Source organism: Cryptomeria japonica, chromosome 11 (assembly GCF_030272615.1).
Source record: "Cryptomeria japonica chromosome 11, Sugi_1.0, whole genome shotgun sequence".
Taxonomy (NCBI): Eukaryota; Viridiplantae; Streptophyta; class Pinopsida; order Cupressales; family Cupressaceae; genus Cryptomeria; species Cryptomeria japonica.
In genome coordinates, this window is record NC_081415.1 from 717,683,039 (window position 1) to 717,710,200 (window position 27,162).

At 37.8% G+C, this 27,162-nt stretch overlaps 1 protein-coding gene across 1 annotated transcript; it reads right to left on the reverse strand.

Annotated features, from left to right (window-relative positions):
• Positions 1-564: 564 nt before the first annotated feature.
• On the reverse strand, positions 565-27,162 carry LOC131860412 (uncharacterized). The gene is made up of 5 exons (XM_059214825.1): positions 26,894-27,162; positions 2,466-3,003; positions 1,929-2,324; positions 1,499-1,677; positions 565-1,381 (listed from the first exon to the last, which is right to left on the reverse strand). Exons 1-5 carry the CDS (start codon positions 27,160-27,162, stop codon positions 565-567), a joined length of 2,199 nt encoding a protein of 732 aa, XP_059070808.1.

Genomic DNA, 27,162 nt, shown 5'->3' on the forward strand with positions numbered 1-27,162 from the left:
AGCTTTAAAATCATTCTGCTCTGTCTACCCTTCATAGCCGTATGAATAGCTTCATGGGCCACAATCACCCCATCCACAATATTCCTTCCAGGGGTAAAACCACTTTGCTCACAGGAGATCAACTTATCAAGAATTAACTTAAGTCTATTGGCAGCAACTTTTGAAATGATTTTGTAGATGGCGTTGCACAATGAAATAGGATGAAACTCCTCCATCCCAACCGGCTTGGCCTTTTTAGGAATAAGCGCCACCAGCGTACAGTTGAATTCCTTCAAAACAAAGCCTCTGGACCTAGACTCTTCAACCACTGCCAGCAACTCCTCACCAAGCACCTCCCAGAAGGATTGAAAAAAGAACGCTTGAAACCCATCTGGGCCTGGTGCTTTCTCCCCACCTAATCCAAACACTGCAGCTTTAACTTCCTTCAGTGAAACAGGCTCCTCCAGCATGGAGTTGTCCTCCTTGGAAACTAAGGGAGGGATCATCTCCAGAAGCTCCATCTGAACCCCCGACTGAACGATCCCACTACTCCTCCACAAATTTTCAAAGAAACCCATAGCCTCTTTACCTATACGATCTAGTCGAACCATCCGCAAGCCTCAACGAAAGAATTATGTTAAGACTTCGCCTAGCTTTCACTGAACTATGAAAGAATTTCGTATTCCTATCACCCGCTTTCAGCCAATTAACACGCGACTTCTGTTTCCAATAGATCTCCTCCCTTTGCAAAACTTCTCCATACCTGCTAAGAAGGTCTTTCTCCGTAAGGAAGTCCACTTCATCCATTCCCTCTGCCATGACTTTAGCATTCAAGGCCCCCAGATCTCCTTCGAGTCTTCTCTTTTCATAAAAAATATTACCAAACACCTCCCTATTCCAAGATTTTAATTTTTGCTTCACATAACTAAGCTTTTTGAAAAAATGATAAGCTAGGAACCCTTCCACCACTAGGGCCTCCTTCCACCACCCCACTACAAGCTCTTTAAAACTCAGTTCCCTAAGCCACATCTTTTCCAGCTTGAAGGGACATCGAATTGGAACAGCATCATTCTGCACAACCAAGGAGACCGGAAAATGGTCTAACCCTGAGATGGCAAGTACCTCAGCCTCAAAAACAATAGGGGCAACACTCCAATCACCTGCGAGGAAGAATCTATCCAATTTCTCAGCAATATTGGAAAAACCTCTACGCCTATTAGTCCAAGTGAAATCCCCTCCTTTAGCAACCACTTCTAAAAGAGCATTCTCGTTAACAAAGGATTGGAAGTCCAATTGCGACCGACTTAGCCTCCTCACCCCTCCACACTTCTTAGAAGAAGAGAGGGTGGCATTGAAATCTCCAGCAACAATGGCTAAAAAATGCCTCACTTCCTCTAGGCGCCTGGAGACATCCTCCCATAATTTTCACTTATCTATAGCCAAAGTTGGCCCATAGACATTAACAAGAAAATAAGAGAAATTCATAGTCTTCGAAATCACCTTAACCATCTGCCAATACTTAGAGCTGGACACAACTTCCACATGAACAGCCAAAGGATTCCACAGAATGCCTAGACCACCTGACGCCCCATCTGAGTCCATAAAGTGACCCGACCATTTCTGCCTAACCCCGAAAATGCAAGTAGCAGCATCATGACCCAACTTAGTCTCCTGAATACAAATTACTTCCGGCTTGGCCTGATCAAAAGCTCTTTTGACCAGATGTCATTTGTCAGGGGCATTGCAACCCCTAACATTCCAGGTTAGGAACTTCATTGTTGCCCAGGAGAGAATAAGTCTCTCCCGGATCTCAGAAGCCTTGTCTGGCCCTTCATGTTGCCTACTTCCTCAAGCAATCTCTGCCTATTCTTTCTTCCTCTCGAGTTCCCTTTAGACTTAGGGGGGTTTAATTTAGACTATTTGATAGTCCGAACTTTTGTCTCCCCTACTTCTGCCGACAGTCCCAGAGAATTGTCACTTAATCCTTCCTCCTCCTCAGACTCCATCTCTCTTGCTACTCCATTACCCTTGCTTGGGGACATGTGAATGTCCTTGAATTTGATTATGTTACCATCCGCATTCACACTAGAATCCTCTGCCGCTACCAGGGACTTAGCACTTTCACCCATCTCCTGACCCTTCAACCCATCCACCAAGGTGTTGTAGAACCTATGCTGTGATGGATAACCTCCCCCGATTTCACTCTCCTTTAAAATGAGCCCAAATCCTACCTCCATTAGCTTCCCTTCAAATCGAGAACCACCTCCCCAACCACTGCCCTTGCACACTTGATCCTCTTTCTCTTCTCCCAAACTAATTCCTTGATTCTGAGAGAACTCAACAACCTGCTCAGACAATCCACCTGACACTAGCACAACAAACTTATCTCCATCCAACACAATGGCCTAATGCAGCTTCTCCTAACCTGGGCTGGAGTCAAAAAGTTCTTCCACCCCTACTTACTTATCTGAACAATGGCGAATAACCTCATCCCTTGTGGCCTCCAGAGCAAAACTCAGGTTGATATTTCCCAAGCTCTGGTCTACTACTGAACCAACTAATAGCTGCTCCTCCAAAGCATGATCTGCCTTTCCTTTACCCTTTTGCCCAGTCAAAAAATCTCGATCCTCATGGCCCCATTCTTTACAAATCTTACATTTGACTATGATTTCTTTGATTTTTATATCTTGTCTCCATACTCCTTCTGGAGACCTCATTTCAACAACCTTCGGGAGCCCATGATGCGGCTTCCACATAACACAGATACGGGCATACATGCATGAACTAAGCTTATCAACTGCTTCATCTGACTTGATAAATCTACCTATTTTCTCCCCTACACTCTTAAAGATTTCCTCCTTCCAATATTCATGAGGAAGATTGTACAATCTTATCCACACAGGAATTTCCTCAATGGAAGCTTGTCTTGGGTCGAAATTAGGGGTCCAATCCCTGATATAAAAACCAACTCCCAACATCAAAACTGGCCTTGATTCCATCAGAGTAGTCTTCTCCTCAGCCAAACTAGCAATGATAAGAAAAAACCCATTAGTAAGAGTTTTTATCTCAAAGTGGTTACCCCATTCTTCATTGACCCAATTTCTCACTCTAGGAAAAGCTGGCCATTCACCTCCCCATTTCATGAAGAAGGCCCTTTCGCGCAAAAATAGTACCAATTCCTTCCAGGCCTCTGATTCAATGCAGATACTCACCGATCACATCTCAGTTGTGATCGGTATCCCACCCAGGGAAGGGTCTTTCGGGGGGAGCTGGAGTTTCTTCTTTATCCTTTCCTTTGACTATTGTTTGTTCCATTTCGAAAAGTTCAGATACCTTGAATGGCCCCATTTGGCTTTATCGTGCTCAAAAGGGAATCGGTTGTTTCCCCTGCTACAATCCTCCCTCTGACTCCTTCTCGACTCTTGCCAATGCCACTGGTTTGAACTCGGTGGACACCATGGCCGCCGATACACCCTCTGTCCAAGGTCGTGATCCCATCCTTGCGATCGAGCCGCACATCCACCTGAAAACCCTAGCTTTCTCCTGCGCTCCTCCTTTCTTTGCTAGGATATTCTATTGTCATTGATTTCAACATATTCCTATGGTTTATTTTGGTGAGTTTGGGAAGATTTTCTAATCCGGTTTTGTAGTTCGGTTATGTTGATCACTACTTTGCAGAATTCGGTATTTCCGCCGGTATATTCTTATGTGATTAGATCTTGTGTTGAGGTTTTGGGATATTGTTTGGGATGATCTTGTGTATCTTATTTTTAGATGGTTTATGATTTGGTGGCCCACAATTTATTTTTCTTTGTTGCAGTTGTTGATTGGCTGTGTTCTTGAGCTTTTTGATGTTGATCGATGAAGATTTGATAAGTGGTGTTGGTGCAGCTATTGATGATGATTCTAATGTGCTTGTTGGTGTTTCCTAGTTTTGTCCTATTTGTTTTGGAAATCCACATTGATCGTTATGCAAATTTTTGGTGGTTTTTGTCAATCGGTATTAATTTTTGTGTTACGTGGTACTTCTGATGGTGTAGTGTGTTGCAATTGATCTTGGTGTGATTTCTCGTGGATGAGATCATTTTGAAATTTGAATTAGGTCCATGCTATATAATGTAAATCGTTATATTGGTTCGGTGATTAATCTTTATATCATGTAATGTAATTTCATGAGTTGAGGTTTGAGGGTTTGGCCGACCTTGTTATCAAGGTTGATGAATTGTATATATAGGTGTGTTATTCACTTAGTTTTGGTGTCGATATAGTGTTTGCATTATTAGAGAGAGGTGAATGCGTGAACAAGAGATTTATCATTTAGTAAAGTATTAAGGTGAGACTGGTGTTGCAGAGCAGAAAATTATGCTTAACCGGAACTATCATCGGGCATTTGTAGATGCTATCATTACAGTTCATTTCTTCTAGATTGTAGTCTGACTGATATTGTAAGTCAGTGAGACTTCCCTAAGGGTTGTAGCCTTCTGAGCAAATATATTTTTGAGCAGTGAGCTCTAGGCAGTGTGTTTGAATGCATGTGTATTCCCTATTGTAATATTTTTCACATACTACTGCAGAGTATCATCTTAATGTGGGTACGTTCCCACCATGACGTTTTTCCCTTAACTGAGTTTTCCATGTCAAAAATCTTGGCATTGTGCTATTAATTTGCTTATCTATTTATTGTTGCAGTTTATCAGTTTATGCCTTGAAGTTTAATTGTGAGATCTAGTGAAGACTGATTCACCCCCCCCTCTGAGTATTCCTTCTTGATTGTTGCTAACAAACTTTGCAACAAAAGACACAGGATATGCAGAATGGAACAAGTTCCAAGAAATATTCATTGGAGGAATTTGTCCATATCCTTTTGATAGGAGTTTGAACATGGTGCCATTCCCACTACATTGTGAAATCCTAATATACAATAAACATGATGGGAAATCTAATCCTCAAGATTATATCAGAGAATTTTGCACACTGAGTATGGAATTTGCACACAATGAAACCTATCTAATGTGTTTATTTTCCTAGAAGTTTAAGTGGTCAATCAATGGAATGGTTCTCCAAATTGTCATCTGGGATTAGATCATTTGAGGATCTTGTAAACAAATTCATCTCACAATATTCATATAACATACAACATGAGATAACAATGCTAGATCTATGCAACATCAAACAAAAGAATGGTGAACCTTTCATGGTCTTTCTACAACGATGGAGATGGTTGTTTAATAGGTGTACCCTAGAGATGTACCAAATCAAGAGAAAATGGATATATTCATCAACAATCTTACCAGTGAAATGAGTTATAGACTCAAAATGTATTGCCCTCCCAGTTTTGCAAAAATGATTGAAAATAGTTTGAAAATAGAGGACGTTATGGTTAAGAAAGGAGAATTAAAACTCTACAATTCCTCTAATACAACAACAATAGTAACAACAACAATGGCAATAATAGGAACAACGATAAACCAAAATTTTGGATGAAGAACATAAATGTTGCCAATGAGGGAGTATCTAATAACAACGATGTTGAACCACAACAACCCATTTTCAATCTCTCAAGTCGAGCACCAGTAAACAATCAAGAGAATACTAATCCAAAGTCCTTTTATTCCAATCCCTGCAAAAAAATTACAAGCATTGGGGAACCATTGGAATCGACTTTAAAAACTCTACTTGCAAACAAGTTGATCACATTACCAAAAGTAAGAGATTTTGATCGTAAGGTCAAACCAATTTGGTGGAATAACAATCATTTTTGTGATTTTCATAGAAACAAAGGACGCCAAACAAATGATTGTCAAAGACTGAAACATGTCATTCAAGACTTGATTGATAATGAGGTTATCACAGTGGATGGTCATAAAATGAATGAATCACACTTAGCATTCAAAACTCCACTCCTTAACTATGAAAAGGGTGGAACCTCAAATACACAAGATGACAAGGGCAAAGAAAAGGTAAACTATACCTACACATATGACAATGTGGTGAATGTCACCATTGTTAAAGACAAAGCACTTGTAGAACCAGTGAATACCATTACTCGAAGTAAAGAAGAGGTAACATTTCCAGGTGTAACAAATGAAACAACATCCACTTCAAGATAGTATAACTTAGTGGATCAATTACAGAAAATACTCGTACAAATATTAATCTTAGAGCTTCTCAAGATCTCACCAATGCACAAATAAATATTGGAAAAGGCTCTAGTCGAAACAACAATCTCAAATGACTTGGATGTTGATCAATTCCAAAACATGGTGGGACATCTCATAGCCCCTCATTGCTTATCAGTCATAGAAAATGATGATGTATCATTGCAACATCCCCATAACGCTCCTCTACACATTGAAGTCTCTATTCATACAATCCGCGTCAAACATGTTCTTATAGATGGAGGAGCTAGCTTAAACATTTGTGCATTGATTTTGATAAAAGCTTTGGGATATTCAAAAAATATAGTAGATCCTAAAAAGAAAATAACAATCAAGGCCTATGACGAAGAAGAACGCTCTTCTAGGGGAACAATGGTTTTACCACTCAAAATAGGACCAGCTGAGAGAGATATAGTTTGTCAAGTTCTGGACTTGAATTTATCTTACAACATTCTTTTGGGTAGACTATGGGTTCATGATATGTAAGCAGTTCCCCCTACATATCATCAATGTGTCAAATTTCCTCATAATGGACGGGGAATAACCATATCAGTAGATTCCAATCAGTATTGCAACAATATGAAACCAACTTAAGATGCAAGGGTTCCTCAAAACATAGAAGCATTATCTCCTACCAAAGCATCTCAAGAGGCATCATTCACATCCACTTTGGAAGGTTTTGAGAAAAATCTAAAATTAAATGATGCAGGAATGGGAAAGTATTCTTTGCAGACTTTACCACTTTCTCCAAAGTCATATGGAAAACCAACTTGAATGCAAAAATGCAAATCTGACAAAAACCTATTGAAATATTTGATGGAAAATTTTTCAGAAGAAATTGAAGAAAAGGACATCCTTTATTGGCCATACAAAGATGAAGTAGAAATCAGAGCAACAACTTTAGATATCATTATCCCCATAGAGCAGTATGGCAATGGATTCAGAATTGTGTAGAGAATGGGATACCAAGGAAAAGGCCCTATTGGAAAGCATCAAGAAGGTATCATAAAACCAATCACAGCTCATTCTCAACATTTTAAAGATAAATCTAGACTTGGATATGACAAAAGCATACTCAACCTATACAAAATCGAGGTCATCATCAAAATCCCCAATGGAGAAGAAAAGTAGTTCACATAAAGAGGAATCATGGCAAGAAGTGATACATCAAGCAGCTAAAAAGACAAATAGAGAACAAAAGGAAGTGGAATATGAGAAGCAACAAGAAGAACTCGCCATTCAAAGAGAGGAGGCTTCCTATAAGCAAATCCAAAGAGTGAAAGCAAATATAGAACTAGATCAAGCCAGTATAGAATCAACAACATAAGAAGTAGTTAGAAAACAAAGGGAAGAAGAATATAAGCAAAAAGAAGAAGAACCTTCCATTCAAAGGAAAGAGTCTTCTTATAAACAAATCCAAAGAATGCAAGCAATTACAGAACCCAAATTAGAATAGGCGATAAAACTTGTATCAATTATTAGCGAACTCTTCTCGCCACACAATATCCCTGTCAAATACAGTGATTTAGTCCTATAAAGTGATTCAGAAACTAACTCGCATGAATATGAAAGGGGTCCAGATCCACCATCTGATTTATCAAGTGGAGAAATTGAAGACAAGGATGCTAATTCAAAAGATAACACATCTTCCAAGAAACACAAAGAAAAGCTTGACAAAAGACAAGAAGAAATCAAAATCCAAATAAAAGAAGCATATGCTAGAAAATAGGAGGAATAAAATAAGAGAAAACAAGAAGTTACAATCCAAAATACAGATATGGTCACTATTCAATAGTCAAAAGAACAAAAGGACATAAGATCTCTATCAATCCTTAATCATCAAGAACCAAAACTTGGTAGAAACATAGAAGAATTGATAGCAAGCCAAGTAGGAGAAACAATAAGTTTGGAGGAAGCAAAATATGAAAGAAGAAAAGAAATGACAAGGAAATCAATAGAAGCTACCAATAATTTATATGAACAAATATGTAGATTACAGGCTAGTAGTGAAACTGACTCACATGAATGGGAGTTTGATACAAATTCAGAGACATCTTTTGAAGAAACTTGTAGCACAAAAGATGTGTATGTTCATATGATCCATTCATTTGAGGGACAAACGTCAGAAGATAGATCACTCGAAGGTGAATCACAAATTACTCATTCTAACTTCACCAGAACTAATAGGAGAATGATCGAGAGATAATATTCTGAAGAGAGTGCTATCCTTAACTTGACTAATACACTTGGAAATTTTGACAATTATGTTATAACAATTGAAAACACATAAATTGATCAAGATTATGACTTACCCTTAATCCACCCAGAACTGATTGATTGGGAAAATGACGAAATCCCTGAACTTGATATCTTTCCAGACAACCATGCCATATCTGTATACCTTAATGCTATTGAAGTCGTAATACCAAAGAGAGATTCCACTAGTGAATCAAATAACACTTCTTGTAGTCAGGAGGTTGCCAAATCTTCCAGTCACAAAAGTGAAGAAACAAAACAAAGACAAATGTCTAATGTTGAAAACCATTTTATGGAAAAATTAGATCGATCAAAATACAAAATAAAGGACGTATCGGATGATGAAAACCTCCTTGAGGTGCTAGAAGATGGAAGATTTGATACTCTACCAAAATAATTTCAAGAGAGATCATCTATTCTAATAAAACCCATAGAGGTAGTTAATATTGGTACTCCAGAAAGTCCTAAGATTCTTCATCCTACAACATCTTTAACAGAATAAGAAAGAGAGGACTTTACCAAGTTTTTCAAGAAGAGGAAAATTAACTTTGCATGGTCATATGCTAATATGCTAGGACTTGATCCAGATCTTATTATGTATCATCTCAATGTCACTCCGACAACCAAACCAGTTAAACAAAAACTTAGAAAGATGCACCCTCATATTGCTCTTCTTGTCAAAGCATAATTGAAGAAGTTATTAGATGTAGGGTTCATAAGACCAGTCGCATATCCAGAATGGGTGTCAACTATTATGCCTGTATCAAAACCAGATAAAAGTATTACTGTGTGCACAGATTTCAGGGACCTGAACAAGGCATGCCCAAAGGATGACTTTCCATTACCAAGTATTGATATCATTATAGATCTATCAGTAGGACATGAAATGTTCTCTTTAATGGATGGCTTCTCGGGGTATAACCAAATCAAGAGAGCTCCTAAAGATCAAGAGAAAACAACTTTCATGTGCCCTTAGGGTGCTTTCTATTGGAACATCGTGCCATTTGAGTTCAAGAATGCAGGAGCTACATATCAAAGAGCTATGACAACCATTTTTCATGATATGATGCATACTTTCATGGAGGATTATGTGGATGATATATTGGCAAAATCACATACAAGAGAAAAGCACTTGGGAATCTTAAACAAGATATTTGATAGACTGGAACAATACAAATTGAGGTTGAATCCAAAGAAGTGTGCTTTCGGGGTTACATCAGGTAAACTCCTAGGTTATATCATATCAACTCGTGGAATAGAAGTAGATCCAGCAAAAGTAAAAGCTATCATGGAGATGGAATCTCCAAAGAATATTAGCCAATTACGTTCTCTACAAGGGAGATTGCAATCAATTAGGAGGTTCATGGCTCAATTAGCTGACAAATGCCACTCTTTTACTCACTTATTACATAAAAATATTCCATTCAGATGGGATGATAAATGTGAGGAAGCATTCATGCAAATCAAACAATATCTGGTAAATCCACCAGTACTAGCAACACCAATCAAAGGAAAACCATTGTTGCTATTGTCATATGTAAAATTCATCATTAAATTAACTAGAAATCAAAGGGAGAAATCATAAATCCCTATCCTAATAGAATTCAAACAAACAAACAATAAAACAACACAAAAGCAAGAAATAGGAATATAAGATAAATCAATCAATTCCCCCTATTACAAGGCTGCATATAGCTTCCATTGCTCTTCTCCTCTTTGTGGTATGGTGGTCCTCAGATATTGCGTTGGCAACCTGCAAATGACACAAAGATTCAAAGTTTGTGATTCAAAGGAATTGTGAGGAATTGAATGCTCAATTTATAGATAATTGGATGATATTGATTGAGAGGTGGAACTCAAGTGAGCTCACATGCTAATTGATAGTTGAACTGCTGAATTGGAGGTGAAACATTATTTTTTTATTTTTATTTTTGATCGGTAATTGGCCGAAGCCTGAATAGCTTTTGACTGGAGCTATGAACCAGTGGGGACACAGTAGGGGGCCCCATCCCCATTACATATCTTTGAATTATTATTATTATTATTATTATTATGTTTGATTAGATTGACCCCAAAACCTTCCCCATCCTATGGAAGGCCAAGAGTCACAACTTAGAATTCCACTTCAGATGTCCCTATTGGGAATTGAACTTGGGTCTCCACAATGAGAACCCAGTGTTTTAACCAGTTAAGCTCAACCCCTTGGACGAGGTGAAACATAATTGATTGAGTAGATTAATTGAGTTAACTGATTGAGAAAACAGCCGACTGAGGGATGGAAAAGGGTGATTGGAGGAAATAAAGAGGAGGAGATAGTTAACTGGTTGAAAGCTGATTGAGAGCTTTATTTAGAAAAAGGCTAACTAAAAGATAGAAATAGAGATTGAAGAGATAATTTAATTAATTAATTTAGCATGTGCTTGCACTTTGACTTTGATTTTCAATTTAATATTTACATGAGATTTTAATTCAAATATTGAATTTATTTTAAATCAATTTTGGTATTTGAATATATTTAGAACTTGACTTTGATTTTCAATTTAATCTTTGAATCGTGCACATGTATTTGAAATTAGAAGAAATTATAAGAATTAATGAAATTAGATTAAATTAGAATTTGGGGATTTGGAAAATATGAAATTAGAAGAAATATGAAATTAATTAGTTAATTAAATAATTTAAAGAAACTATTTATTTATTTAGAAATGGACTTTAATTAAATAAGAAAGATTATTCAAATTAAATGAATAAAGTCACAATTAATTAAATAATAGATATTTAATTAATATTTAGAAAAGGGTTAATGATTAAATGAATAGAGATAGAAATTGAAAATGGAATTTATTTAAATAATAAAGATTATTTACATTGAGGGATTAATCAGAATTAATTAAATAATAAATATTTAATTAATAATTAAAAAATGGTTTAAATGATGATAAACTGGAATTTGAATAATTAGTAAGATAATGAGGAAATATGAAATTAGAAGAATAAGATTAATTAACTTAATTAAATAATTATTTAATAAATTAGAGGAATAATTAGTACATGATCAGTGAGACATTTTTAGGTGTCTACAACTCTATATATCGGCAACAAATGTATCATTAGGGGCTCTTCTGGCACAACATGACACCGAAGGAAAGGAAAGAGCAATATATTAAATCAACAAAACTTTGGTCGGTTATGAGTTGAACTACACAACAGTGGAAAAGACATGTTTAGCAGTGGTATTTGCAACTCAAAAATTGTGATATTATATGCTTACCCACTCTGTAAAGCTAGTTGCAAAGATTGATCCATGAAACTATTTACTTAGCAAGGCAATATTAATTGGTCAATTGGCTAAATGGGTCATGGTATTAAGTGAGTTAGACATTGAATATGTTGATCAAAAAGCTATAAAAGGACAAGTAATTGATAATCAACTAGTTGAAGCGCCCCTACGCGATGATGCACCTTTACACATTGAGTTTCCTGATGCAGATATTCTTACAATTAAAACAAAGTTTTGGGAGTTGTATTTTGATGGATCCTACACACAACATGGATCTTGTTCATAACGCCTCAGGGTCACACCATTCCAAAATCATATAGACTGCGGTTTCCATGTACAAATAATACTGCAGAGTATGAGGGGCTAGTCATTGGGATTAAGATGGCTATTGAATGGAACGTTAAGGAGTTACATATGTATGGTGATTCGTAGCTAATAATCAACCAGATCAATAATGAATATCAAACCAAAGATGACAAACTGATGCCCTACAAGAAGTTGGTTTAAGATTTCAAAGAACACTTTACTGAAATGACATTTACTCAGATCCCAAGGAATGAGAATAAAGTTGTTGATGCCATGGAAATGATAGCATCTCTCTTGCAAACTCAAGAAAATCAAGAGCATTACGAGTTCTTGGTGGAAGAAATATTTTATCCTACCATTGATTTCCCAAATACCCAAATCGTTTGCAACATATCTGGAACTAATGCCTCCATATATGGCCAAACCTATTTGTACCTAAAAGAGAATATCCTTCCTCAAAACCCATCCCGCAACCAGAAGTGAAACTTTATCCGACAGTCAGCCCATTATACCATCATTGTTGATACCCTATATAGACGAGGTCTAGATAACACTCTCCTAAGGTGTCTCGAACGTGAAGAATCTGAAAAAGTTTCTAAATGAAGTCCATGAAGGTATTTGTGGCACACACTCGAGTGGTCTTACGCTGGCCAAGAAACTTGTTCAATTGGGGTATTATTGGCCTACTATGGAAAGAGATTCCTTCAAATATGCTAAGAAGTGTAAACGATGTCAGATTCGTGGGAATCTCATTCATGCACCAGTGCAAGAACTGCATCCTCTGGCAGGATCATGGCCATTCTCTTAATGGGGACTAGATCTAGTTGTTACTACTTATCAAATTGCCATTAGTTTTTATACTCAAAATCATACTATATATTATAGTTGGTTAGCACTACCGAATCATGCAGTCGCTATAAACAGAGAAGTCGGTATGCACAGTCTAGTCGGTTATAGAAGAAAGCAGTCACAGAACGCAGTATACACCGAGCTGTCTACCGAGTATCTTTTTGAGACTACCGAGTAGTTAAGATAACACACCGAGTGAAACGTGTTACCAGATACATTGAACCTGGACATGCATATGAAAACGTGTTACAAGATCGAGGCACATCTAACCGTTATTACATTGGAAATTGCACTAGAAGATTGTGTATGATTACAAGGTCAATCTAACCAATGAAATATTTTGTTTAGTTATTCATTCGAGGAATTTTGTTTGTAAGATCGAAGCAATGAATTAGATCACCATTTTAAGAGATCTATTTATACAACATGAGAAAAAGAGCAAGGTGTGAGTGTGCATGTATGAGTGAAGGAAGACTGTTATAGAGACACAAAGGTCACCAAGAAGGTTTTCAAAGAACAATCAAAGAACAGAGTAAACAGAAGGGTTTACCGAGTTACTATAAGGGTTACCGAGGTATGCTATAAGCAAGGTAATCTTATTCTGAGCACATAGAATCTGCTATAACATTTCAGATGTAAAGTTGCAGATATTTGTCATGATTTTATTATAATATTGAGAAGTTGAAAGAGAAACCTTTAACAGGGTAAAAGGCTCTAACCAAGTCTATAAATTGTAAAGCCTCTAACCAGGTGTAGCATTCAGATTAAATGTTGTAAAATCCTTTAGCAAGGTAGATCTAACTGATCTTGTTACTCCTAACAGGGTAAGCTATCAGAAGTAGCTAAATGTAGCTCTAACCGAGCATTCTTTACTATTGTAGTAGTGAAGTTGTGGGTGCCATCCCAATCGCAGTTTTTCTCTCTAACCAAGAGTGTTTGCGTAACCAAAATATATGTGTTATGGAGTGAATCATGCATGATTGTTATCTGTATGTTTTAACTTTATTTTATGTTACTGCACTATTCTGTTTTTGCATAACAGTAAAGTTATTATTGAAGAAAAGTTTTGGAGTACTGATTCACCCCTCCCCTCTTAGTACATTAGCTTTCCATATTGGGCCTAACGCTAGTAGGAAAGATAAATCCTTCATCTTCAAATGGACACAAATTCATTATGACTACAACTGAGTACTTTAATAAATGGATTGAAGCAGTGCCCTTGACAACAGTGACATGAAATCATATCTCATCATTTATCCTGAACTACATAATCTGTCATTATGGTGTTCCTATGACCAGTATAACTGATAATGGACTACCTTTCAAAAATTAAGATGTGAAAGAACTATGTGAGCGATTCTAGATCCAACATAGGTTCTTAACACCATATTATCCACAAGGAAATGGTCAAGCCGAGGCATCAAATAAAACAATCCTCAAGATTCTGAAGAAGATAGTCAATGAGGCTGGTAGGGACTGGCACGTTCAGTTAAACCCTACTATATGGGCATACCACACTAGCATTTGTACACCATCGGAGGCAACTCCACATTGAGTTGTGTATGGATCCTAAGCAATATTACCAGTTGAAGTAGATATACCTTCTCTACATGTGTCATTGAAGGGACTTATCCCAGAAGAAGAACAAAGAGTCTCTTGTCTACAAGAATTAGAACTGATATAAGAACGCCACCAAAATGCTTCGAATCACTTGAAGGCCTATCAACAAAGAATGGAGAGAAGCTACAATCACAAGGTCAAGACAATATTATTTCAGCTAGGAGGTCTTGTTCTGAGAGAAAATCCATGCAACTAGCAGGATAGAGAGAAAAAGGGCAAATTTGAGCCAAACTAGCTGGGTCCTTTTGTCGTGGTAGCAGCATATGGATCGGGAGCATATAGATTGTGTACACTAGAGGGTGAATGGTTCAATGAACCTATCAACACCACACATACCAATAATTTATATGCCTAAAATATCAGTAAAAGATCATAAAAAGTATAAAAGCAACAAAATCCCCAAAACAGTACAAAAGAGAAAATCCCTAAAAACAGAAAAGAGGAAAATACAAAAACAATGAAAACAGTGGAAAACAACAAAAACAATGAAAAAAATCAAATATATGGAAAAATGCAATAAATTTAGATGGTGAAAACCTGGCAACAGGCGCTATCTAACAGTTGACTCTTCTATCTATGAGTTCGCCTTTTTCTTTCACATCCATTTGACCTAAGCCATCAATAGAAATTTGCAGCTGACAAAGCTTATCAAACATGACATACTTAGCATAGTCACTATCCTTTATTATCTAAACAATTATCTACATTGTATCCCACCATGGTTTGGATCATCATTGTACACCCATAATAAAGTTCTAAGTTGGGGGCAACATTGAAATGTAGAAAATCCAAAAACATCGGAAAACTTAGAAAAACAAAAAACAATTGGATTTTGAAACATGTGACAAGCAGCAAGGCTTAAACAAAATCAAGACATATCCAACGAATCGAATTGTGAAACTCAAAATTTGGAGATTCAACAAGCAAGTGACAATACATATCAACAATCATTAATCAAGATGATTATATATGCTTTTGAGAACGCACATGTGACATGCATGATTCAATGTTTGTATCTTGATTTTCATAATGATGTACCTTATGCACTCAAGGATGTTTGAGACTAGAGGGAGCTATGATGGGGCATGGTTATTTTTTATTTGTCTGTTGCTTGTGTTTTATCTCTTAGTAATGTATGTACTTGTCTAAGGACATGATCGACAAAAGATCATCGAGGACATGCCAAGTCATATATGGAAGGGGATAATCCTTCTTAGTCATGCAAGAAATACTCAGGCAATCTTGGTTCCTTATACCCAGATGCTTGTATTAACTTTCTATATCGAAATCCATGTAAGAAAGACTCGGGTCATCTTGAATCCTTATATCAAGATGCTTGTATTTTCTTACAACATTTTAAAAGCTCAATGATGAATTTAAGCATTGTTTCAAAAATGCTCAAAATATGGCAATATCATTTAAAGGTCTTTGCATTTCCATTGTATTTTCATTTGCATTATAAGCATTCAGTAGCATTCAAGATTAACGGTTGAAATAACGATTGAGTATACTTGGACAAACAAAAACATTTGCATTCATTCATTTAGATTCATTTGCATTTTCTAATGATCATCTCATTATTAATTGCATTAAGTGCATTTCATTAAATCATCAACATTGTAAATTGTATTAGGTGCATTAATCTGTTAGGTTCATTTTATTAATCATTTAGGTTCATTTTCATTTAAATACCATTTGCATTTGCAATATTTCATCATATCATCATTATATGCATTTAGTATCATTTTCATCATTTAAAAAAAATAACATTTAAATCAAAATCATTTCATTTATAAGCATCATATCATCTATACACATCATCTAAATCATCTATATACGTATACATCATCAATAGGCATCACATGCATATTATAAAGCATCATCATGCATAGATCATGTGACATCAACATCCATACATACGTCATCATAGCATCATTCATTAACAATATATAAAGATCATAATCATCATCATAAATGCATACACGTCATCATATATCATAATCATGTAGCTCATCTAAGGATCTAATCTGCATCATCATCTCATAATCATCAATATCATAGGTGCATCATATAGAATCATCACATAATCATCATCGCCAAGATAAATCAATAAAGTCATCATCACATCATCATGCATGAATAACAAAGTAACCATCATAGAGTAGCATCATATAGAGTCTGTCAATGTTTTCATATCATCATAAATCATAAAACTGTCCAAGTATACAATGATATCAACAACAAAAAATCATCAATAGTATACAATGTCCCCTGAAACAATAAAGATACAATAAAGTCTCAAGGTAAATCATGTGGCACTGCCAATATAATTTGTATGTCTCTGTTGAGTAGGGTGTGCCCCACCTGATGGTCCTGCCCTAGGATCTGGATCTCTGTCTTGACGAGGTGGTCCCATAACTCCACCACTCTTTGTCTGGCCCTATCTTCCCAATCGTTGTGTAGAGACATAATTTCCTTCTCTCTGACTGGGAGGAACTTGGTGTAGGAGCACCTAGTTTTGCTTATACTCTCCATTTTTGGTATTTTCATGCTTAAGTGTTTGTGAGTCTTGTAAAAGGTTTTTAATGTTGTTATAGGTTGTTTTTAGTCTTTTCTAAGTGTTTGATCTTATTTTGTTCTTGAGAGATCAAGTTTTGCTTCTTAGGGCTTGAGTTTGTCAATTTTGTGCTTCTAGGCCAAAAAGGGCTAAAAAGTGGGAAATTGCCTTATAGGCCTAGAAATGGTTGGGAAAGTCTTGGAACATGTTTTATGAGTGGTTTAAAATATTCCTAAGTGTCTAGGAGGGATAGATAAGTTAGGTTGCTCAAAAATGTCATTTGGAGCAACAAAAGTTGTTTTCTTGTTTGGAAAAGTTGTCATTTTTAAGACAAGGTTGTAAAAGAAAACCTCCTACAATTGGTTGTCCGTACATGACCTTATAACTGAATCATGATGATATAAATATTCCTCCCTCTTCTTTTTATAGTGTTGGCAATTGTATTTGAAGACATTCTCAATTGGAAATATAAAAAAAATCTGGTTTTTAATGGTTTTTGAACTCATTTTCTTGCGACAGTCCGTACTGGACAGTTTCCTTCCATATTGTACTTGCTGGAGATTTATTTAAATTTAATTTCAAGGTATTTGATGTATTAGTTTCATTGGTTTTGCATTTTGAATTTGATTGTACAAATTAGTTTCATTTTTGGCTCTTTGACTGCCCTGTCAAGGGTTTTGGCCTCCAAAATGCATCAACTTGTCTAAATCCAGGTTTGGGCTCCCATGGATGGAATTAGAAAAGTTTTATTGCACATTTATAGTGTAAATATTTCACATTTTGGCTAGGGTTGCGAGAAAGAAGTGTTTTTGAGCATATGCTAGGCAAACTGGAGATGGATTTGGCTAGCAATGTGAGTAAGACCAAACTTGTTTGTGCTCAAAGACCAATTTGGGTGAGAAAACTTGAGGCATAGGTCTACACTAGTCTTCAAGGAGTTTTGGATGTATTTGGAGCTCCAAAAAATGAGATTTTCACCTTGCAAGTGTGTGTTAGTTTTAGCTGGCAGTAAGTACCCAGTTTTGGGGATATAATGACTTTTTGGGTCTAAACTTGCTTTGTGGACATGTTCATGCCTTGGAATCTTGTGGTAGGTGTTGAAATTTTTTTTGAATTTACTACATACCTTGGTGAAGGTTTCCATGTTACTCTAACCTTTGAAAGTGCAGTAAAAATAGTGAAATTGCAGTGATAGTGCATAAAATAGTCAATTAATTGTTTGTGTGGCAAATGTTTGTCATAATGTCATGCAGGGCAGGGATGGAGAGTTTTTTCAAATGATGTGGCAGAGGTGCTACAATAATTTGGGGAATTGGTTTGTAGTTTAGAATTCACTTCCTTTGTTACATGGATAAAACCCTCTCAAAACCCTACTTATTTGCCTAAAAATGTGGACAGTCATTATACCAACTTCTCAGGGGCCAAAACCATGAAAATCCTTGATTGTACACCTTGTTGACACCATCCAAGTCAGGTTTCATGATGGTTATGGTCATCATTATCCTATGCAAGAGAAATTCACTCAATTAGGCCTCCACGGGCTAGCAGCCTTTTAGCCCCGTTTTCACTAAAAGTTGAACCCGATCGCCCTAAGGGTGTGAGAACCTTCCAAACTTGTGAAAAGAAGTTGAAAGAGACACAATGGACCTATTCCCATCAATTTTGATAGTTAATGATGAATAATGATGAACAATTAGTACCAAACCAGTATTGAGAGGTGGGCGGGGGTGTATCAGTACAGACAAAAACTTTCCCTCAACCAGTTTGATTGCAAAGACTGCACTTAACTGGTAAACAGTAACACCGGTCTAAATCAGGGCACTACCGGTTACACACAGTGAAAGTATGAATGACATAAACCGGTAAACACTTATATCTCTACACAATCTAATATCTCATTTCCACTTCACCTGTATGCATAATCAAGTAATATATCATCATAAATATAATGATTGTCGGTTCAACATGCTTTACCACTTGACAGAAAATATTAAAGCATCACATGAAAAGCATCACACATGACACACTGATTTTTCACGTGGAAACCCAACTGGGAAAAACCACGGTGGGGATGAATACCCACAAGCTGCTCTTTGAACTCTTTTGAAGTCCGCTTTGTTAGGAGCCTAGTCCGGTTAAAGACTTTTACAATAGGTTCTGCTAGGAACCGATCCTGCTAGGGATCACCCAGTTAAGGGATGGCTAAATACTCGGTTAAAGGTTAGAACCCTGTTAAAGGTTACCTCGCAAGAGGATTTGAAGAACTCATTGAATTGAGTCACCCTGTTAAAGGATTTACACAAAAGTTTGTTAAAACTACCCGATTAAGGGATTTTCCAACTGCTGAAATGGTTAGAAGTCAACAGGTAATACACTGATCTGATAACAACACTCAATGCCAAGGCAGATCCACTTTAGCTCCTTTGCTTCTGCAATCACACTCTGTAGGTATCAATACACTTCTTCGATCTAGCAAGAATTAAGTATCTCTTCACTTGGATACACACATAGCATTTGCCAACAACCTCAAAATGAAAAACTTCATCGACCTTATAGGAAACAGATAGGTCTGTAGCATAAACCCTAAACCCTAAACATTTAGGTTTAACAATTCAATCGGTTCAATCCTAACTATTAATCATACTGCATTGAATACAACAGTCTTGAACATATCTCAAGACGTTCACCAACATTCATTCTTTGTCGTTTCAGGAAGTTGATAACCCATCACACGCTCTCCACTGTTTATAGAGACTTCGCACATTCCCGAGGTAGATAGGATCAATCTCCATGCAAGATCCTCAAGGAAATCCTTCACGCGCACAAGGCTGACATGGCAACACTATCTGGTCTTCATTACAATTCTAACTCATCACAAGATGTCATCAGTTGAATCACACAAGCTTGGAATGCATCAACCGGAAACCCTGAAGTTGAGACTACCAACCGGTAGTCATGCCAAATGAAACCCCGATACAAAACTTCCCATATACCGGTTCTCATTCCAACATACCACTTCACTTTTTCACATATACTAGTTCATATTATCATACCAGTTCTCACATATACTGGTTCACAATATCATACCAATTCTCTTGCCAGTTTGCTTACTTCAATATACCAGTTCATACTTCAGCATATTGACATCAATGACAACATACAATATCATCATGTCACCAAGTTTTGCACATATGTCAACAATCTCCCCCTTTGGCATTGATGACAATATACAAATATATCTCTCTGCTTCACATCTCCTCCCCAATACTACAAATATCTTCTCCACTTCACATCTTCTCCCCCTTTGACAATAATGCCAAAGTGGAGGCACAAACAACTATGTTCCACTATGCGGCTCCCCCTAAGGAGTAGCATCCTTCAACACACCAATCCCGAAAAAGATTTATCAATTGCAATACCTGACTGATGTGGAGCACACACCTTTAGTTCACCTCTTGAAGGGGTAGCACCCCTAATTCACCTCTTAAATAGGTAAATTGGCCTTCGGTAGAGGCTTGGTGAATATGTTTGTTAATTTCTCCTTACTGGAAACATGTTCCAATACAACCTCTTTGTTCTGAACCTTCTCCCTCAGGAAATGATACTTGAGCTCGAAGTGCTTGGTTCTAGCATGTAAAACCGGATTCTTGGAAATGTTAATTGCACTTGTGTTGTCACAAAATATACTTACCAGTTCAGATACAAGAACTTTGAAGCCACTAAATACATGCTTCATCCAGATTGTCTGGGTGCAGTTCATAAATGTTACAACATATTCCGCTTCTGCTGTAGACTGAGAGATACAACTCTGCTTCTTACTCATCCATGAGACCAATCTACCACCAAGAAAGAATGCACCACTGGTTATGCTTTTCTGGTCATCCACATTACCAGCCCAATCAACATCTGTAAACACTTTCAGGTTGAAATCATTACTGTATGGATACCATAATCCATAGTCAATAGTTCCCTTCAGATATCTAAGAATCCACTTGACTGCTACTAAGTGGGATTCTCTTGGACTTTTCTAGAACTGTGCAGTAATGCCTACTGCATGTGCAATGTCCGGTCTGCTATGTACTGCATAGTGCAACTTACCAATCATTGATCGGTATTCCTTCTCATTCACCAACACTGAGTCATCCTCTTTTGATAATTTACACCAGTCACCATCGGTGTACCAACCGGTTTGTTGTCTTCCATGCCAAAGGTCTTCAACACCTCTTTGACATACTTGGACTGAGTGATAAAGATACCATATTTCATTTGTTGAATCTGTAGTCGAATGAAGAACTTAATCTCCCCTATAAGTGACATCTCAAATTCCTTCTTCATCTCATCTACAAAATCATGACTCATCTTGTCATCTCTACCAAAAATTATGTCATCAACAAATACCTCACAGATCAGAATCTGATCTCCTTCTGACTTTAGATAGATATTGCTATCTTCACTTGTTCTTTCAAATCCAATCTTCACAAGATGAGAGTGTAAACATTCATACCATGCTCTAGGTGCCTGCTTCAATCCATACAGGGCTTTATGTAGCCTACACACCATGTCACTGTCTTCTGATAGGGCAAACCCATCTGGTTGCTCTATATACACCTCCTCTTCAAGTATTCCATTCAGAAATGCAGATTTTACATCGATTTGATATACTTTGAATCCCTTGAAGGCTGCATATGCAAGAAGCATACAAACTCCTTCCAATCTAGCTACTGGAGCAAAGGTTTCTCCATAGTCTTCTCCTTCTTCTTGAGCATATCCCTTACGCACCAGTCTAGCTATATTTCTTACCACTGTGCCATCTTCATTCAACTTATTTCTGAAAACCCATTTGGTGCCAATGACATTTTTATGCTCAGGTCTGGGTACCAAAGACCATGTACCATTCTTTTCTATCTAGTCAAGTTCCTCTTCCATTGCCTTGATCCAGTCTTCATTGTTATGTGCCTCTTTAAATGTTTTAGGCTCAAATTCAGAGATCATGCAAGAATTTTCTCTGACCTTTCTTCTTGTAAGAATTCCTGCATCCTTGTCTCCTATGATTTGTTTTGGATCATGATTCAGCTTTACATACCTAGGAATGATCTTAGTTGTTTCTTCTTGCTTTTCTTCTTCATCCTCATCTTCATCAGCATCAGCATCTACCGGCGTAGGAGCACTATTACTGGTGCTAGTCTATTTTGCAACCGGTTCCCAGAAGGTTACAACTGGTTCATCTACCACTCACTCACTGTTGGTTTCCTCAGGTTTCTCAGAGATTTCATCAACTCTGACATTAATACTTTCAACAATTTTCTGAGTCCTATTGTTGAAACACTTAAGAGCTTTACTCTTGGTGGAATATCCTAGGAATATTCCTTCATCATATTTTGCATAAAACTTGCTCTGATGTTCACTCCTCTTGATATAACATTTGCTACCAAACACTCTAAAGTAGCTTACTACAGGAGTCTTACCGGTCCAATACTCATAAGGTGTTTTATCCTTACCTTTCTTGATGAGTACCCGGTTCATAGTGTAGACTGCAGTGCTCATCGCTTCTCTCCAGAAGGTGTGAGCAACCTTCCCTTGAATCAACATTGTTCTGGCTGCTTCAACTACAATTCGGTTGTTCCTCTCTGCTAGGCCATTTTGCTATGGAGTCTGGGGGGCAGACAGTTGCCTCTTGATGCCGTTCTCTTCACAGTACTTGTTGAATTCACCGGAAGTGAATTCTCCTCCTTGATCAGTTCTTAGGCACTTAATCCTCTTACCACTTTACTTTCCGACTAGTGCTTTGAAAGCTTTGAACTTTCCAAAAGCTTTAGACTTATCTTTCAAGAATGTGACCCACATCATTCTTGAGCAGTCATTAGTGAGAATCATAAAGTACCTATCTCCCTGCACACTCCTAGTTTTCATAGGACCACACAAATCAGTATGCACAAGATCAAGCAAATTGTTTGCAGTGAAAGGTTTACCTTTGAAGGTTGAGGAAGACATTTTCCCCAGTTGACACTCTCTGCACAAAGGATTCTCCGGTTTCCTCAGCACAGGCAATCCTCTGACTACCTTGATCTTACTGGCCTTCACAATATTATCAAAGTTTACATGGCAGAGTCTCCTATGCTATATCCAGCTATCATCAAACTTAGCCATTAGATATGTACTGATATTTGCATTTAGCTGAAATAAGTTACCTTTGGTCTGCATACTGGTGGCCATTAGTTCACCACTCTTTCCTTTTATTTTGCACACTCCATCTTTGAATTCCAGAGTGAGTCCATTATCATTCAACTGGGCAACACTCAAAAGGTTGTGCCTGAGACCTTCTACCCAATACACATTATCAGCACTGCTTTTTCCATTTAGAGATATGGACCCTCTGCCTTTTACCATACATGGTGCATCATTACCAAATCTGACCACATCACCATCGTACTCTTCCAGAGATAGAAACTTACTCTGGTCACCAGTCATGTGGTGAGAACAACCACTATCAGTAATCCACTCATTGGAATTGTCAAAGCGGGAGACAAGAGCCTTCTTGTCTGACACATCTTCCTTAATGACTACAAACACAATGTCTTCACTTTCTTCATCTTCTGATTCCTCATCAGTGACACCTTCATCAACTGCTACAAAACAATTTCTCCTGTTTCCTCCTTTGAACTTCTTGAACTTCTTTGTTTTATCCTTATTATCACCATTAGGATAGTTTACAACAATGTGTCCTATCTTATTGCAAGAAAAGCATTTCAAAGGGAGCTTACCTCTGTATTTACCAGTTCCCTTAGGAAGTCTCTTGGAAAGAAGAGCTTCAAATTCCATCAGGATCTCTTCATCATCCATTTCTCTGCTTTGTCTTGGTTCACAACTGGTACTAGCTTCTTTTCCCTTTCTAGATGGTGCAACAGATGTTCTAAAGGCTAATTCAACTTTCTGAATACTGCCATCATAATTGTTTAGCTCATATGCAGTCAACTTAGCAATGATGGAGTCTAGGGATACCTTTGTCTTGTCTATAGACCTCAACTCCTGAATAGCAACAACCCTTATTGCATAGACCGGTAATAAGGATCTCAAGACTTTGCTAACAACAGTGGAATCATCTATTTTACCTCCTGCACTCTTGATGTCTCCAACAATAGTTTTGATTCTTATTCCATATTGTTGAATGGTCTCTCCTTCAACCATCCACATGTCTTCAAACTTTCCCCTAAGGCTTTCTTCCTTAGCTTGTTTCACATGGTCATCACTGCCATAGATATTCTCCAGAGCATCCCATACTTCTTTGGGACTATCTTTGTCCTGAACATCAATAAACTCAATGTCAAATAGACTGTTGATTAGGGCTTCCATGAATTTCCCATTCTCTTGAATCTCTCTTTTTTGATCATTGGTGAGAGTACCAGTAGGAATAACATAAGCATTCTCAACATAGCTCCAGTGTTGAGCACCGATGCTTATGATGTAGATCTTCATTTTGTCCTTCCATATCTTAAAGTTATCTCTGTTGAACTTTGGACCTTCCCTCTTCATCATTAGAGTAGGATCTTTTCCTCAAGCAGTTGAGCTTTCAACATAGAGGACCTAGAAGATGCTCTGATACCAATTGATGAATAATGATGAACAGTTAGTACCAAACCGGTACTGAGAGGGGGGGGGTGAATCAGTACAGACAAAAACTTTCCCTCAACCAGTTTGACTGCAAAGACTGCACTTAACTGGTAAACAGTAACACCGGTCTAAATCAGGGCACTACCGGTTACACACAGTGAAAGTATGGATGACATAAACTGGTAAACACTTAGATCTCTACACAATCTAATATCTCATTTCCAATTCACCCGTATGCATAAACAAGTAATATATCATCATAAATATAATGATTGCCAGTTCAACATGCTTTACCACTTGACAGAAAATATTAAAGCATCACATGAAAAGCATCACACATGACACACTGATTTTTCACGTGGAAACCCAACTGGGAAAAACCACGGTGGGGATGAATACCCACAAGTTGTTCTTTGAACTCTTTTGAAGTCCGCTCTGTTAGGAGCCTAGTCCGGTTAAAGACTTACAATAGGTTTTGCTAGGAACCGATCCTGCTAGGGATCACCCGGTTAAGGGATGGCTAAATACTCGGTTAAAGGTTAGAACCCTGTTAAAGGTTACCTCGCAAGAGGATTTGAAGAACTCATTGAATTGAGTCACCCTGTTAAAGGATTTACACAAAAGCCTGTTAAAACTACCCGGTTAAGGGATTTTCCAACTACTGAAATGGTTAGAAGTCAATAGGTAAACACTAATCTGATAACAACACTCAATGCCAAGGCAGATCCACTTTAGCTCCTTTGCTTCTGCAATCACACTCTATAGGTATCAATACACTTCTCTGGTCTGGCAAGAATCAAGTATCTCTTCACTTGGATACACACATAGCATTTGCCAACAACCTCAAAATGAAAAACATCATCGACCTTATAGGAAATAGATAGGTTGGTAGCATAAACCCTAAACCCTAAACCCTAAACATTTAGGTTTAACAATTCAATCGGTTTAATCCTGACCGTTAATCATACTACATTGAATACAATAGTCTTGAACATATCTCAAGATGTTCTCGAATGTTCATTCTTTGCCGCTTCAAGAAGTTGATAACCCATCACGTGCTCTCCATCGTTTACAAAGACTTTGCACATTCCCGAGGTAGATAGGATCAATCTCCTTGGAAGATCCTTAAGGAAATCCTTCACGCGCACAAGGCTGACATGACAACACTATCTGGTCTTCATTACAATGCTAACTCATCACAAGATGTCATTGGTTGAATCACACAAGCTTGGAATGCATCAATCGGAAACCCTAAAGTTGAGACTACCAACCGGTAGTCATGCCAAATGAAACCCCGATACAAAACTTCCCATATACCGGTTCTCATTCCAACATACCGCTTCACTTTTTCACATATACCGGTTCACATTATCATATAGGTTCTCACATGTATCGGTTCACAATATCATACCAGTTCTCTTGCCAGTTTGCTTACTTCAATATACCAGTTCATACTTCAGCATATTGACATCAATGGCAACATACAATATCATCATGTCACCAAGTTCTGCACATATGTCAACAGTTAAGACATAATTTTGGAGTTTGGACCTCTGGTGGAGGGCTTGAGTAACTTGAAGAAGCAAGCTAGAACAAAGTTGCATAACACACATTAGGGTTGTTGTTTGAGGAGAGGTCTAGGTATTGGAGTTTGATGTTGCCAAACACTAATTGAATACAATAGAAAAGCATATCCTTGGGTCCACTTGACAAATTAGACCAATTTAGGCTTATTGAGCAACTTCTCACTCAATCTCCCTATCAGAACCACACTCTCATATAGCCCACGTTAGTGTGAGATCTCCTTCCCAACGCGAATCAAAGATCTAATTGTATCACTTGAGAGAGTACCTAACCCAAACCGTTGAATCTTCTCTAGCGTACTCTCCACTCGACCATATCTCTCAATGGCAGTATCCCTCTCAAGAGTTAGAGCCAAAACCTGTGGCTGTAGCTATGCATTCTATGCTCTCAAGCTGGCAATGTCATCTAGAATCCCGGGAGCATCATCATGCATCTGTATATCATCACCCCCTACCGGTACCTCTGGTATAGATCCCTCCTCCTCACCTTGTGCCATAACTCCTGCTTGTCCCTCTGTTGGGGAATCTGAGTAACTCTCTGTCAAATCAGTGGTACATCATCCTTTGAGCTCTCCTCATCAACTCCCCCATGAGAAGCTAATACACCAGGATTAGGATGAACTTGCCCAAAATTAATACCTCCTCGGCCTCTTCTCCTTCTCTCCTTGCCTTCATCCTAAACCCTAACTCTCCCAACTAGTCTGCCTCCATCTCTCCCACCCAATTGGTCTCTATCGCCATCTCCTCAACCTTTATCCCCCTCTCCCCAACCTCCATACTTTCTGCCATCCCTGCTTGCCAAAGGTAGTGGTCCACTTCTGCCCTGAAAACCAAATGGTCCTCCTCATACCCATGGATGAACACCTCTCCCCCCATCCCTCCTGCCTCCTCTTCCATCATCCCCCTCCTCCCCATCCCCTCCTTTGCCACAACATCATCGTCGTCTCCTCCTTCATCGAGGATCAT

Excerpts from the sequence above, each read along its gene's own strand:
- LOC131860412 (XM_059214825.1), bottom strand. The coding sequence starts at position 27,162 with ATGATCCTCGATGAAGGAGGAGACGACGATGATGTTGTGGCAAAGGAG. Across the intron at positions 2,325-2,465 it reads TGGAGGCCACAAGGGATGAG|GTTGTTGAGTTCTCTCAGAA; the intron begins GTTATTCGCCAT and ends TTGTCTGAGCAG. Across the intron at positions 1,382-1,498 it reads GAAGTTGTGTCCAGCTCTAA|GCGCCTAGAGGAAGTGAGGC; the intron begins GTATTGGCAGAT and ends GGATGTCTCCAG.